This window comes from Calypte anna, chromosome 3 (genome assembly GCF_003957555.1).
Source record: "Calypte anna isolate BGI_N300 chromosome 3, bCalAnn1_v1.p, whole genome shotgun sequence".
Lineage (NCBI taxonomy): Eukaryota > Metazoa > Chordata > Aves > Apodiformes > Trochilidae > Calypte > Calypte anna.
Window position 1 is genome coordinate 69,696,765 of NC_044246.1, and position 16,970 is coordinate 69,713,734.

At 37.6% G+C, this 16,970-nt stretch overlaps 1 protein-coding gene across 4 annotated transcripts in view; it reads left to right on the forward strand.

The window, feature by feature from the left end:
* Positions 1–16,970, forward strand: part of CDK19 (cyclin dependent kinase 19) — a 119,429-nt gene that overhangs the window by 77,923 nt on the left and 24,536 nt on the right. For all 4 annotated transcript variants that reach the window (XM_030447308.1, XM_030447309.1, XM_030447311.1 and 1 more), the window contains exons 5-6: positions 5,095–5,152; positions 6,506–6,637. In XM_030447308.1, the coding sequence (XP_030303168.1) occupies positions 5,095–5,152; positions 6,506–6,637 (190 nt within the window). The remainder of the gene's footprint in view (positions 1–5,094; positions 5,153–6,505; positions 6,638–16,970) is intronic.

A 16,970-nucleotide genomic window follows, 5' to 3' on the forward strand; every position in this document is an offset into this window, starting at 1 on the left:
TATGGGGAGAGCTTTTATCTAAAAGTCTTGCAATATTGTACAATAGAAGCCTCATAATTTCAGATTAGTCTTTGTCCAGTGATATATTGCAAAAGGGAAACACATTTGTTTGGATATAAACAATAAAGAATGGTGTATGGAAAGTGGTATGTCCCTCTGGACCTTTTCTCACAGGAATGCAGTTCTGCACCAAATCTCTCAAGAATTGTGTCACCACAGTGCTGCAGGAGATAACAACAATAACCATTAAAACTGAAGTATTGCCATCTATTGTGAGGCTGTTGTTCCTGTTTTGACCCGTTATGCTCCTTTAAAGCCATAGATGGTTTATTTTCCCTCAACCTTCTGATCCACCATCTAAACACTTAAATAGAAAGCATATTGATTAAGATAATGTGGATGTCCACATGGCTTCCATTCATGATACTTTTATCTTTATGATAACATACTTGTTAGTCCAACATTTTCATTACTCTTCCTCCAAGATGTGTTACTTCCTTTGTTCCCACTCTCTCACCGATGCAGAAAAGTAAATACAATATCTATGGTTATTGCAATTTCAATTTTTTCCTCCAGCTGACCTTGCTCTTTTTGCAAATATTCTTTAGACAGTCAAACCTCAACTGCATTTTCTCAGCAGGGATTTCTGTGTTCATTTTTATAGCTGATCTTAAATGTGAGACTCCCAACTCTTACTGTTTCTATTGTTTCTATAGCAACTAGAGAGGTGGAGAAGCATCAGCATCGCTTTTCTTCCCAGCTGGTGTTTTGTGTTCTCTGCAAGGCGACAATTTGAGTGAAATAGAGAAGGTATTAACTGGGATGTAACTGGTTCAGAAGTATAGTCCTTGTTGTGTTACCTCACCCTTTACTAAGGAGTTAGTTATTAATTTTAAGCAGGGCTTCTTAGACTTTCTGAAATAAAATTCTGTCCTCTTGGAAAGGGACGTGATTGTGTATCACACTAAGGTTTTGGTCTTTCAGCTGTTTGGGCCTTCTGTTTTCTTCCACATAAACCCCTGTTTTCTTCATCATGTGGAGAGCAATAAGATTTGTTTCAGTGACTGAACTTGTGCATCTAACTCTAATGTAACCTGAACATATCTGAAATATGGACTCTAATTGTTTGGATTCCCACTTCTTAACCTGATTTTACAGCTGTTCAGTAACTATATTATAATAGACTGTAATTCTATAGTAGGCTATTAAGTGATTGTCTCAGAGTGCAATATTTTTATAGTCTTTTTTTTCTGGATATGTAGGATTTTAAGTGACACATTCTCCCATTGCCTACTTTCCTGAGGATCTCTGATGCTAAATTAATCCTGCTGAAATAACTTAAAGTCTTTCCTTTATACCTGAGCACCTGAAGTTCTGCATCTCTGCCTTGGTGCCACAGTTTTAGCCAAGGAAGCATCCCTGCTCCATGACGCTTGTGTATCATGAAGACTTTGGGGACATGAGGAGTTTTTGCTTTACAGTGTTTAAGACATTATTATATAAAATAACTACAGAACATGATCTATGTCTTAAGCTCCTCTTTAGATGTTTATTAAACAAAAATAATGGGCATGAGAGCTGGATACAATTTGTCTCCACAGAAAGATGGGACCTGTTGGGTTAGTGATACTGCTTGACTGATTTAGTGTACATGAAGTTGAAAATGCTTTCCTAGCCAGAACAGCTCTGATTAGCAAAAGGAACTTGGGAAGTCCTTAACTTTTTCGTAGCTGGTAATCAACAAGTAATTTGCTTGTGTGGCAAATAAGAAGCATGTTCAGATGTGTTCTCCTTCTGACTTAAGGAACAAGTTTGATTGAAGATACCTTTCAGGAAGCTGCCACAATGCAGGTTGTTACTGAGACAGTGTGGTGTGTGAGTGGGGATCCCATGAAATGCCTGTGGTCTTCATGGTGATGGTGCCTCAGGAGAAGCACTTACTCTTTGGGAAGTAAGACTTAAGTTTTCAGTTGTTTCACACTTCATTCCTTCTCTGTTTACCCTCTCTTCCCACCATGACTCTCTTAGAGAGATTCACAAGAGCTAATTGAAATGCAATCTGGTAAGTCTATAAATCAGCATGCTTCTCTGCTGGCTGCCTGAGCAAGGTTCTGATACTCAGTGGGTTCAATAATGGTACAGATTTAAATTTTAAAGGGAACAGCATCTCTTCAAAGCATTCTCGTTTAAAAATACATAAATGGAAAAATTCCTTGTTTCTATAGATTGTAACCTATATATCCCCTGCATGTATAGGGCCACTAAGTTGCTTAGGAGTTCAGAATGTCTTTCTGAAGCTGAGGCACCTGGGACTGCTAAACCCAAGGAAGAGAAGGCTTGAAGGGTATCTCACCAGTGTGTATACTTGTCTGATAACCAGGAGTAAAGAAAACTGGGCCAGAATCTTCAGTGCTCTCCAGTAGCAGGACAAAGGCAGTGAACATAAGTTGAATCCATGAATAAATTTTATTTTGTTTTATTTTTACTGTGAGGGTGATCAGGCACTGGAAGAGAGGTATCTCCTTCCCTGGAGGTGGTTAAAACCCAGCTGGAGTTGGGCCTGAGCAATCTGCTGTAGCTGACCTTGTTTTGAGCACAGGGGGCTGGGCTTGATGATAATTTCATGAAGTCCTTTCCAACCTGAAACTATTCTACGAATATTGTGAACATGATGTCAGCAGATAAAATAGTACTTTTCTCTATGAAAAAATTACTACTTGAAGAATTTCGTACTAATACATGTAAAATGTGAATCTGAGTTGTTTTGGTTTAAGAATCCCATTGTATCAGCCTAGCTTTTAAATTTTATTTTAATACATCTGATTATCTCTTAGCACGTAGTTCTTCGTAGGAAAAAACTAACCTAGAAATCAGTGCAGTAACGGCATTTTTATCAGCTCTGTTCGTGTGACAAATATGTTCTGTTGTGCCTAAAATTGAGTCCTGAATATGAGTCTTTTGAAGTGATTTTGATTCGTAATCAACTCTCCAATCAAGGTTGCGAGGCAAAATTTTAGGGAAAAATTCTGTCAAGGAGACTGGAGTACCGTGTCCAGTTTTGAGCCCCCCAACACAAGGAGGACATGGAGCTCTTGGAGAAAGTCCAGAGATCCAAAGATGATCAGAGAGCTGGAACACCTCTCTTATGAAGACCGGCTGAGAGAGTTGGTGTTATTCAGCCTGGAGAAGAGAATGCTTTGGTGAGATGTTATAGCAGCCTCCCAGTATCTGAAGGGACCTACAGAAAAGCTAGGAGTGTGTAGTGATAGGAAGAGGGGTAATGGCTTTAAACTGGAAGGGAGATTTATGTTTGACTGGAAGTGTTTAAGGCCAGGTTGGCTGGGGCTTTGAGCAACGTGGTCTGGTGGGAGGTGTCCTTGGCCATGGCAGAAGATTTGAACTAGATAATCTTGAAAGTCCCTTCCAACCCAACCCATTCTATGAATCTATGGATTTTGATGTCTTGGTTGGGACAATTTTAGCCCCATGATTTCCAATAGAGGTTAAGTGTACTGAGAACTCGCATGCTTTCCTTGCTGCCAGGTTTCTGAATACGCAGGATGGGATTATGCTGGACTCCACCATATTCAATTCAGGGTAATACATAAATGTGAAACCAGGGTTTGACCAGTTGCTTTTGAAGTGTTGATTTCATTATCAGTAAATGTCAGCTAAAAGCAAGCATCATCTTTATCTTTCCTATATTCCCTGGTGTGCATTTACTCAAGATGACTTAAAAGAGCTATTGCAGTCTCCATGTTCCCTCTTGGGGAGTTCCAAAAAATGTTGAGGAATGAAAAGTTGGGAATGGTGTTGAGAATTATCCTGAGCTTAAAAAAGGAGGAATAAAAGAGGCAATGGCATCTGGAGCAGAGCAGGAAAGAGACTGTGCCTGGAAGCCAGGGATGAAGCAATGTCTGGCACTGGGGGTGAGGTAAGAAGGGAGAACAGCTTCCTGGGGGAAAGAGAAAGAACAGGTGGAGTGGTGGAATTAGTTTCCTTTGATTTATTTTCTCAAAAATGGTAAGGATTTGCAAATATAAACCAAATTAGTAACCCTACTTTGAGTACTTCATTTTAGGTAAAAGGTGGCAAGTGTTAGGAACAGAGAAATTGAGTGAGCTTCTGATTTTGGCCTTCTGGATGTCTTTCAGATTCTTGAACAATTCCTGCTCAAGCAGGCATTAGGGGTGTTAAATATAATTGTTTTGGTGAACCTTCCAAAAAATGCTGCTTTGAAACTGTTATGCATTCAAAACACTTCATGTTTTCAAACTTGTTTACTTCTTTACAGCTGTTAACACAATAGGAGAAAAGGTTCCAAGGAATGACTATTGATGTCTGAGGGAACTTAGATCCTAATTGCAGAACAATTGTCGTGATGTCATGTGCAGATTTTATATGGTTCACAAGCAGCTGCTTACGAACAACTGCAGGTTGCATAAAATGCCTGTAAAGGTTTTGTTCTACTTGAAAAGCTGCTGTTTATGCTGTCAAAAGCTTGTGGATGTAGCTCTCTGAATATTCCTGTTTTAAGTAAATTCTTGTAGCATAAAACCAGCTTACTTTGTGGGAAAAAATACTTTAGCCAGTGGGATTTTTATAATTCCTGCACTAAAACAAGCAGAGTTCTAAAAATGTTGTTTCATATGATGGTAACAAAAGTATCTCCTCTCTGCATTTGCATACCAAGATTTGGCATAATTTCAATACGTTCTGTTAGGAAGATAAGTTCTTGCCAGATTATTGATGTGTAACATAAATTTTGGCCGTGCATAAAATTTTCCTATAGATGGAGATCACACCTGTAAAGGTTGATCATTCTGGTAAAAATAGAAATGCAGATCTAATTACAGATTGCATTTCTCACTGTGAAATGTCATAATAATTTACTGTTTTTCTAATTCTGAAATAGGTAACCAGGGATAAAAACTAAATGTCAGTAAAATATAGAGGTATGGTAATTTTATACTGGCATGGTAATTTGTATGAGTATTTATAGACATGTTTTCATTATAAAATAAATGTATATGTTTTTATTGTTGTTGATTATTATCTTCAGTGACTCATCAGCTAAATATTTTTATTTTCCAGAAACCAGCAAACATTCTGGTAATGGGTGAAGGTCCTGAGAGAGGAAGAGTCAAAATAGGTAAGCATTTTGAGAAATTTTCATTGCACAGCTAAGTAATTACTTTAAAAATTGCAGCTTCAATGTATGATGGAAACAAATCTTCATCATTCTTTGAGTGTATGTGTGCACGTCTAGTTCAATTATAAATCTCTTTCACTAAGGTTCCAAGCTTCATAGTTTCCAAACATATTAGTAGACATTTACAGAGGTTAGCAAGGATATCTGGTGATATAAAAGGATCTGTAAGAAACAAGAAAATAATAAGCATATAAAATAATGGCTATGGCCAGGGTTCATTTGACTTCACTAGGATTGCTTAGTATAACATTGTTACTTCTAAATTATATTTGTTTTTATTTATTTTTATAGAAATAGCATGCATGCATGTTTGTAGAGGTCCAAAGGTTTGCTATACAAACAAATATTCAGGGTCAAATTGGGAAACACATGTAACCATGATGGTCTTCATCCCACATCTAATTACCTGTGCAGATCATAAACCTTAACCATTTGGATATAAATGTTTTTTAAGCAAACTTCAACTTATGTTGTATTTGAAAATGTTCAGCTGTTTTTTATTTATACAATGGGTAACTGCAGGGAAATTGTATTTGGCATTTGATAATCTAGGAAGCAGAAAGATTTAGGTAAAATTTTGTAAAAGAGATGTTTCAGACTTAGATTAAAATGAGTAGTTTTGAATATACACCCATATTTTGTACTTTTCCATCTAGCATTTCTTAATGTTTTTTACAAGGTTATTTCTAGAAAGATTTTTTGAGTTATACAAAATGCTTTAATTTAAAATACACCTCTATAGCAGTATATGCTCATTGATTTCATTGATTCTCAGTCTTCCTGATTTTGGAGTTCTTTCCTCCAAGTCATGTAGGAAGCATACTTTAAAAAATACAGCAAAACAGCCTACAATGTTGGATTTTTTTTAAATTTTTTTTTCCACTTTGGGTAAATATGTAGCAGTCATCAGGGTTCATAATTTTATAAACACATATAAATGTAAAAAAAAAAATGTAGATTAGAGACCTACTACTATTTACTTTAGCTAGCCACATTTCTGTTAGAGTTCTATTTAAATAAACAGGTTATGTGAAGCTGTACAATACCATGATGAAAGCAATTAAACATCAAACAACATCATCCTTCATAGTTTTATAAAGGAAGCCAAGCCTTAGATAAATCTCCCTAGTATTTTTACAGTTAAATTGTTGCTTTCTTAGAAACTGTTTTTAAAGTTTTCATGGTTTTGAGCTTTTGTTATAACTGCTTTGTGGCAATACTGTTAAATTCTGATTTATTTCTGTCAAAATGTTAACCTTTCTGTTCTTTTTCTTTCTTCCCTCCCTCTCCTAGCTGATATGGGTTTTGCAAGATTGTTCAACTCACCTTTGAAGCCATTGGCAGACTTGGATCCAGTTGTGGTGACATTCTGGTACAGAGCTCCGGAGCTGTTACTTGGAGCCAGACATTACACAAAGGCCATTGGTAAGATTTGTTTAAAAAAAGAGGTCTACTTGTAAGTTTTGTAAAGGAGATTTGCTTTATAGTAGATCAGATCAACTGACCAGCTGTTTGGGTTTTTTTTCCTGAAGTAGCAGCAGATGGAGTATGATCCAATTTGTAAAAGATAAATCCAGGCTGAAACTTCAAGGCTGTGCTTTCCCTTTTCAATATGAGTTAAGGTTAATGTTAGACATTTTAAATGTGTTGTTTGTTCTGGTTTCCTTTTAAAATAAAAAAATTGTTTGCATTTTTTTATATGGGCTTGTGATGCGGGCTCAGAAATCTGGTAATCCTGCAAGCCTTCAAAAGGGCAGATTAAAGTGGCATTTTTCTCTGGTGCATCTCTGTTAGTGTCCAGTTGGGTGGACCAATACTTTTAAGTAGGTCTCACAGTCTGGCTTTTTCAAATTACACCTTTCTATATATATAGTTTGTAAACTATATATATATAACACCTATATATTTCAACACCTATATATATAGTTTATAAAACTACCATATGCAGCAAAAACCTTAAAAAATGAATGATGTCACCTGACTTTGCGTCACTTCACGTTTCATTATTCCTCTCCTCTCCCATTTGGAGTCCTCCAGTGCAGGAGGCCCAGAGTTGGGCAAAATGCTGCTTTGTTGATCTTGCCTTGAATGTGCAGGAGCTGTTAAGAAGGGAAAAAAGACCAATGTCTACATTAGCAAGAAGTGCATCTGTGAAGCAAAATGGCTGTGAGTATGTAGCATCCACATAATACACGTTTTGGAGAAAGGGAAGTACTTTGGGCTTTCTCTGGTCAGGTCCAATGGACTCTACTCAGTGGTTGATGCACACTTTTTGATTTGGTTTAATTTCATCCCAAAGGAGTTTAGTTTGTGTACTCTGAGAGAACTCTGCAGCGCAAGCTGAAGTGTTACAGGTGTAGATCATCTGATCCATTTCAACAGCAAACTCCTGGCCTGAAGTAATATACTGCTTGCAGATAGATTCAGTCAGGTTGAAATGGGCCTTAGGAGGTCTCCTGTCTATCCTTCTGTTCAAAGCATCATCCATTCTGAATTCAGACTGGACTGCTGAGGGATTTGTCCACCCAGGTCTTGAAAACAGCTTAGAACAAAGTTTCCACACCCTCTCTAAATGACCTGATCAGTGCTAAATCATACTTGTAGTGAAGAGTTTTTTTCCTTATGCCTAGTCAGAACTTCTTGAGTCAATTTATGCCTGTCTCATTCTCCACTGTAAAGAGCCTGGCTCTGTCACCTTGGTTACATCCCCATAGGTAGTTGGCAGGCTGCTTCTGCATTCCATTTCAGTCTGAACATGCCTGTACCCCTCATCCTTTTCTCCCAGAGAAGGTTCTCCACGCTCTGGCCATGCTGGTGGTTCTCTACTGAATTTACTCCAAACTATCAGACTGTCATCTATTCAGGTCTCCATATGTGGTCCAACAACTGCTGAGTAAAGAGGAATAATCATTTTGCATCTACTGGCTGTGCTCCTGTTGATACAGTCAATAGATCCTATTCATGCTGGTAGTCTTCATTTCTACTGGAGTTCACTGCAGACTCGTGTTTTGCCTGGTGTCCATTGGAATCCCCACATCCTTTTCTGCTGAGGTGTTCTCCAGCCAGTCATTCCTCCACCTGAAGGATTGCACAGGGCTCATCCATCCTGGGTGCTGGACTTCATATTTGTGCTTGCTAAATTTCATAAGTTTCCTGTGGCCCATTCCTCCTGCCTGTCTAGTTCCCTCTGGATGACAGCTCTAACCTCAGGCAGATCAGCAGTTTCCCCAGTTTTCCCTTATCCACAACCGTATGGGGGAGTGTTCCAGCTCCTCCTCCTTGGCATTGGTAAAGGTGCTAAGTTGGATAGGTCTCGCAGGACTCTGTTGCACCTCGCTTGTAATTTGGAGCTTTGTCATAGCTGTGGCTTCTGATTTCCATGGGTACCTTTTCCAGTGAGTGCTAGGGATGGAGTCTTGTAGTGGTCCTCCTACCATGGTTGCAGGACACTCCAATGTTGTCTGAAGGAGTCTCTTAGGATGACCCTCTTTTGTTCTGTCACTATGCAAACTGGGATGCTAACTCAGAGTCCCTTTCTACTGCACCCTGTGGTGGTTGAAAACAGTTACTGAAGCATTTAAAGAAACTGCCAGCAGGATTACTTTAAATGCCTGTAGCTTAGGTGCTAAAACTGCACTATGTTGATTCTGTGAAACACAGATGGGAGTGGACCAGATTTACTGAGTCACCTTTGCGTGTGGTATGGGGAAGTTACCTCAAATGACACTTAGGGTTTTTTGATAGATAGCATATTGCTTGCAGATTTAGGTGAGTTGTATGTACCGTTATCTCAAGATACCTCTTTGAAGAATGAGTTAGCTTAATGCTGTTGTTTTTTTAATTGTGTCATAAATAACTTGGTTCTTGCCCAGAGGGTCTGTAGTCTGTATTAGAACACAGATAAGGAGTCCCCGTGAAACTTTAGAGGATGCTACTGCTTCAGAGAGATCTTGTTCTGCCAGTAGTTGTTATTCCTTAGGCTTTTATTTCTTCTATCAGACCCACACCAGTGAATCCTCAGGAGGGGTGTGGATGGGTCATGCAGTACCTAGTGTGAATGCTGAGGGCATTTAAAACTGTTTGGGCAGCACAGTAAAAAATAAACCCCAGAAATTAAAACAATGAAAATTGTGAGGTGAGATTTGTAGGCTGACTGAAGGATTAGAGGAACCATGTGACTAAAGAGAAGAATTAAAAGTACCTGGAGGCAATCTGTGTGCAGCTTTATGGCAAAAGGAAGAAGTGGGTAACAAAATGACAGCAGTGATGTTCATGCAGTTTATGAGTCCAGACTTGTGTTTTGCTTCTGGCATTATGTGCACTTAAAAAAAGGCAATCTTAATGAGCTAAGCAGGCTAGTGAGAGTCTAATCTGAATGCTGTTTTTGACAATAGATGCAACTCTTAAAGCTTTCACTTAAACCTCTGTATGAGAAATATAATTTTGACATCTCTTAGTATGACATAATCCTCAAGAGCCCTAATGTTTCACTTTTAGTAATAACTCATTTTATATAAGATTCTCATTTAAAGTCTCTTCAGTTGGAAATAATAATTCAGAAGAAAACTGATTAGATAGAGCAATTTATAAAAAAGGAAATGACAGGCTGTTTGGTATAGCTGCTTCACTTCTGTAGTGCTTTTCTTATGCCATTTATATACTATACAATTTTGTCTAATTAGTAAATATCAATAAAATCAGGCTGAAAGATATCATGACAGCTTTAGTCTATTATCTTCTGATTTTGTGATGAAAATTATTTTTGTTTGAATTTACTAGGAATGCATTGTCATCACACTGAACGTTGTCTAACAGTTGCTTCATAATTCACAAGTTTGCTTAGGTTTTTACTGACTTAGCCTTGATTTTATTGTAAATGTATTTTCTGTATTCTGTATGTAATACTCTCTTCCTTAATTTCATATACAGTGTTATATATTAGCATAATATCCTGAACAGTGACTAGTGACAAATTTGATTTTGTTACTGTAATAAGGCCTTCAGGTATGGTTTTTGCATATAAATAATTCTCATGCATGGTGAAAGAATGAAATTAGAATTTGACTTCTGTCTTACTCAAGATTTTTGTCTTTGTTTTCTGGACATGATCTTAGTTGCATTTTGGGGGTTTAGCTTTGGGCAAAAATGGACTAAATACAATCTGTTTAGAAGTAGTAACAACTCTTTCATCATAGGTTTTTAAGAAAGCATGTTGCAACCTACTATGATTCATTCTGAGGCATCTTGTAGCAGTTTGGATTTTGTTGGCAAAAAAATCCTTTAGAGTGATCATTCAACCACCCCATAACTAAGGCTAAAATACTGTCTTGCACCAAAAGACGATGGGATTATTAATTGTTAAAAAATTAATCAGAGACCTGAGAATTCTCTATTACTTTCCTCACTTTTCTAGATTATAAGTCAGCAGGAATGTCTGAAATGGCCATGTGGCAACTCCATTTATGAACCTGAATAAGATTTAGGTACAGAGAAATTGTAATTTAAAGCTTGGGCAGTACGTTGTCACCTCATTTGATTTCCAGACTAACATATGGTTAGGAAAGCTGAAAATGTGTGAAGGGTATAAGCAGATATCAAAATGCCTTTGAAAGCAAATGTCACAGGAAAATATTAGGTGTATCAGAGGGAATGGATTTATAACAAAAGCTAGGATCTGTCAGTTTCAGCACCTCCATTCGACTTTGTGCTGGGGAAAAAAAGAAAAGGAAGTATCTGGGGTGTATTATGTAGGATTTAGGATGGAGTGTGTGCATATGTGTTCCATATTGCTTGTACAGCAAGGCTCAGACTTTCCTAGTGCATCAGATGTCCTTACTGTACACACAGAGATTGTTGGCATGCTGGCCAGGCTGTGGTGCCCCTGGAAGTCTTGGAGCAATGCCTAAAGCTCTTTTGGTCTTTTGTTCTGGAGGATTAGGGGAAAGGAGAAAAAATGCGACCTATATGGAAAATCTGGTAAACCAGACATTACAAATGGGGCCAAGCAGAAGATTGAGAAGTCCTTAAGAAAAATGCACAGAGTAGGTTCCTCAGCTGTGGTCTCTGGAGCCATAGGAGTACGGGGACTGCTTCTGAATATCCATGAGCTACTTAAGTAAAGCAAATCCGTAGTCAGTCAGTTTCTCGTTGCTCCATTGAGATCCACATTCCAGTTTTTTAGAGATTTTTGAGATGAAGGAGTTTTGGAAAAGCCAGAAAAGTAGAGGAGTTTGGAAAATATTCATCCATGCCCTTTAAGAAGAAAAAGCCTGTACCAGGAAAGGAGTCTTGTTCATGCCCTGGGCAATGTTATATGGCATAGGAAGTAATTGGATTTAGATGATATTTTGTGGTAAACTTACTTTGGCATGTGGTAAACTTTCTCCATTTTGATTATCACAGATGTTCTCATACTTTTTCTGAGACGTAAAATATTTTAATATCAAAGATTAATTGTTGCTCTCTTATCTAGTTATTGCAGGTGCTGGATGATTTACTACTGTTTTTCCCCTCTTGCTTGACAATTAGCTCTCAAATACTATACATGCTTTTAAAAATTTTTTTTATTTTTTCAGAAAGGGTTATTAGGTCACTTAAATAGAACATTGTAAAACTACATCAGTAGGTATTTTGGGAAACTGGAGATGCTGACATCAACTCAAGGAATATTGTCCACTGGATTACTATAGACTTGAAAATATTAAACGTTCTGAGATCTAGCATTCTAGTTCCTGCCAACTTCTAACTGCTTTATACCTCTTGCTTCTCAAATATCTTGATGTCTGGAAACAAGCTAGTAAAGCTGTTGGCCATTATCAATTCTGAAGAGCCTGAGAAGTGTCTTGGAGTGTGTAGTAACTTAGTAGTCAGGAGAAGAAGAGTGCTGTGGGTCAGAACCAATGGAGTTACTCTAACGTGAGGCAGACCATGAAGTTTTAACTCTTCAAACAGTAAGCTGGGTCACAGGAGACTTGGATTTAAATACTGATTCAGTTCCAGGTGTTTTATGTGGTTTACAGCATGTAATTTAGTCCATCCTGTGTGTTGTTTCATTAACAGTAAAGTGGGGATGCTATTTAATAGGATTGTCCTGAAGATGAAATCAGTTAATGATAGGAAGCTTCAGGACAAGTGTGTTACGAATTACTTTCGTTACCTGTGTGAATGAATTTGAGAATCTGGAATGTCACTTTCTATCTGTAGTTAACTTAAGAAATAGACACATTCTGGACATGAAAAAAAAGAAAAGGAAAATAAAACCACTAAGTCTTCATTCACACCTAGAATCTGATAGTTCTGATTAAGTATGTTCTGTAAATTAGCCTGTAAACTTGCACTTGTGATTACCTAATACCTTTTCAAATGTTCATGGTTGTCTCTTCTCACAAAACACGAGTGGAGGAATCAGGTGTTTTTGCCTTTGTATTTAATATTTTGGCAGATTTGCCAAAAAAAAAGAAAAAAAGATTGAGGAAAGCAAGGCAGGGATTCTTGCAATGTCTGTCATACTTCAGAACAAATAATGGATCCTAATGTGGAAATGGAACGTGAATGATGATATGAGAAGAAAAGTCTCAGAATTTGGAGATGGTATGGGGTTATATTTTGTCCACTTCATCTTCATATTTAGTTGATTCTGTATGCATTGGTTGAGATATTTTGTGATTTTTTTTTGTCATATACTGACAATACATTGTTCCTCTTATATATGAGCAGGTGCAGAGTTGCAGAGTTGAACTTGCATCTTAGATATGTTTGATTTGGCTGTATTTTTTCCTCAGCAAAACAATGGACTAAAGGTTAATTTTATTTCCTTAAATGAAGCATGAGTTTGCCTTTTAAAGATCCAAAATGTGATCTGTTATACAACCTGTTTACATAAACACTTTAGCTAACTAGGGCAGTAATGAAAGCTTTTAATGTGCTCTATTTGCTACCATATCTAAAATGTTCTCTCACAAAAGTTGGTTTTGGTTGAAAACCAAGTACCTACTATCATAACAAAGTGCATATTTCTGGTGCAGAGGAATTGTTTAGCTAATCCATCACTGATCTTCAGGCACAATTTTGATTTCAGTATTGACTGAAGCTTTCAACAGTACAGCACTGATTCAGTAGAAGGACTTGTTCTCAGGACGGTTTGGATTGCTTCACAAGGAGATTTCTTGGCAATAACCATGCCTGACAGCAAAACTACATTTCACATTAGTTTATTTCATTGCCTATCCAATAGATTTGCTTGGAATCCAGTACAAGTTATTTCTAATAAGGCACTGAGAATAGGTATAAGGCTGAACTCCTTAGTAATGAAAATTTTAAGATACTGTAAAGCACTCTGTTTAGCAGGATGAATAAACCTCTCTGTGCTAAGAGGCAAGATTTCTTCACGTGCATTCCTCTCTGTTGACTGAAATAAGGTAGGCATCAAAAGCTTTAATAGTTCCCAGAAAAGACTGTCATGGCTTGTGAATTGGAAGAGGCCTGGAAAGTACTCTTCACACATGTTCCTTGTTATAATTTAATCAACCAGATAGCAGGCCTTTGGCTTACCGTATGTTTGCTCTGAAGGTGTTGACATGTTGGACCTAGTAAAAAGTTGTAATAGTTAATGGCACAAGCCAAGTGAGAACACATGACAGATTATACACTCGTTGTCCCTCTTCATTTAGCATGAAGTAAAACTCAAAAGAGCTCCACTGTGTACAGAAAGGCTGTTTTGTTGAAATATATTGCATTTAATAATAATAGTGTATTTCCATTTCAGAGAGTATGTACTGCTCACTTCACATTTGCTACACTTAAGAAGAGCATAGAAAGTGGCAACAGTTCTCCAAAATGCTGTGCTGTTTGTACAATACAGATTGGGTGATACTGTACACTTACCTGCAGTGATAAAATCAGATAGAAAAAATGGAGGAGAAGGGGAAAAATTAATTGTAAAGCACCATAATTAATATTCAGGTGCTGCTGGCTTTTTAGTCCTACGAGCAGATGATACTGTCAGTAATTTTTTTCATGTGATAAAGTGAAAATGCAAAGCTGTGGATGTTCCCTGAAAAGCTTTGTAAATACTATTTTACCAAACAGTAGTATATCTTGCCTGTTTTTGGTACTTTCATCATTACAGGAATGGATAATAACATCTTCCGTATTAGACTTGCCTAATCCTTTCCAGTAGAGAAACTTTCCTACAAAGCTACAAAGTGGCCTTTTGTGTCACCCATTACATTCTGTGTGTTTCTGAGTTGTCAGTGAAAAAATTAATTTTTTTTTCCATTAGAAGCTTTGGCCACCTGCCAAAGCTTTTTTGGACCCTTTACCATCTAAGGCTATAAGCACTGTTGTTGTCAGAACAAAAATAGCAGGATGTGCTTTACTGCATCTTGGAGGTACTGAAGTTGGCATAAACTAATAGCCCGCTGCTGTCTCTGACTTATGTGAAGGCTTAGGATTAGGGAGAAAACGAGGCTGTAACACACTTTCCTTGCCAGGACTCAGCATGTGTCCCAGTGACCTAATTCCCTGCCCTGAAGCAACATCACCTGAGACTGGAGCCCCCCCCCCCAGTTTCTGTAAAAAGACTTGAAAGAAGAGAATAAAGAACTGGAGCCATCGCTCAATTCTGCGTTCATGCAGCCATTGCTCTATTCTGTCTCTCAAGCATCCTAGCCTGCTCTGCTGCTATCTCCTGTAGTTAATTTCTGACTGTAGTTTCAGTCACAGCCTTGGAGACACAACCTAAGAATTGAAGAATTACTGATGACAGTGTGGTATATAGGATTTGGGGTGGGGTGGTGCTGTTGATGGGGTAGTATTTAGGAAGAGAGGCACTGAAAATCCTTACAAAAGCAATGTTGGTAAAAGTTTAATTCTTGAGCTACTATTGTTGGTACAAGTTTAATTCTCATACTCTCTGATACAATTAAGATTGCATCTTCCCTACCTTGAGGATTCCTGTCTTCTACAGTACATAGGCTGCACAAGGAAAGTACAAGGTTGCAGGTAAAACCATAGACCTGGAATTCCCAAATTTTAGGATCTGAAAAAGCCCTGTAGAACATCAGAGTTGATTTCAGTGAACTCAGAATTTCAGTGAAGATGCTTCAAAATTTTGAAGATGTAATTGAAATTAATAAAAGCCTTAGTACAAATGAGAGAGGGGCAGCTTAATTTAAAAGGCTACTGTAGAGACATACTAGTTAGAAAAGTGAGTGGGTAACAGATACCATGAGTGATTTGAATTAAGATGGGTTTGCTTTGAAAGTTTTGAATTATCTTGACTCTACATCATGGCACAGGAGTGATGCGCTCCTGAAATAAAACATTGCTCTTAGATGAGTGTTTGGCTGGCTGCGAGCATCCTTCAGGTTACTGAGAGGGTTCTTTTCTGTCTGCAGAACATTAATCTTTGTGGTTTTACAGTATAAACTTCTGTTGAAGTCAAGTTCTGTTGAGGTGCAGCTTGTTAAAGATTGATAAACATTGCCTAACTTCCCAAAGAGTGATACCAGATTTCTGACTCTTAGTCCACTGACACCATTTTTGCTTCCCCTTGAGAAGCCTGTCACATCTGAATGTTTGACCACATTCACAGTTCTTCATAGCAGGTGTCAAATTTAAAAGGCTAGTAACCACTCCTTTCTTGATCTTCTGTTTTGCTGCTTAAAGTTTAAATCAAGCAAGTAAAATATGAGACTTTAATGTACAAAGGGGAAGATCTTTCCCTTGTGTCTGTGTGCAATAGCAACAGGTATGTTCTAGTCATCTTATAGGACAAAAACCCCAAGAAATTTGCTGCTAAAGGTGTATTGTTATTTTAAAACTAATTTCTAGGTATTTAAATCTAGTGTAAAATTAATAGACTCTTTTTTTATAGTATCTCTTTGCTACTAGGTCACTATGTGAAAACATTCCAAGTTTAAAACCTGCTGTGCTCAACATGAGACACAAGGTTTTCTTACGAAGTGGTTGTACCTTTTCATTAGACAATTTGATAATAATTTGAAAAATATTAGACACATGTTTGTTTGACCAGTCATCTTTTGGGTTTCAAGTACATTAGTGTGTTTGTACTTACACTGATTTACACCAGGGGAGGTTTAGGTTGGATATTAAGAAAAAAGGGTTGTCACGGTGCTGGAACAGGCTGCCCAGGGAGGTGGTGGAGTTACCATCACTGGACTTACTTAAGAGATGTGTGTAGATGTGGTGCTAAGAGACATGGTTTAGTGGTGGCCTTGGCAGCGCTGGGTTAGCAATTGGTCTTGATGATCTTAAGGGTCTTCTCCAATCTAAATGATTCTGATTTGAAAGATTTGTTGAGTTATATAAATATTGTAGTTTATCATAGGTGGCCTATTTTGCCTTGTTTGGGCAAAGGCCTTGCTAAAGCTTTTGGTTACCTTTGCTGTTTTAGCTCTTGGTGGATGTAGAGAAGCTGTGTTCTAGTGCCCATCTGCTATTCGCTTGCTTTACCAGCATTCAGACATGTCCTAGAGTCTAAACTTCATGTTCAAACCAAAACTAAAAAACAAACAAAAAAGCTACTTAGTTGACACTTCTAGAATAGATTCACTAATAAATTCTGCAAATCGATTGCATGTAAATAGACATTTTCCCATTCTTAATTTATTTTCTTTAACAGAGTTTTATTTAAATTAAGTGATGCTAAGAGCTTGGTCTGTATTTATTTTCTTTGATATAGTTAAGTATTTAGTCTTGGACTCTGTCCTGTCTTCGGTGGAATGTTTTAGTTAAT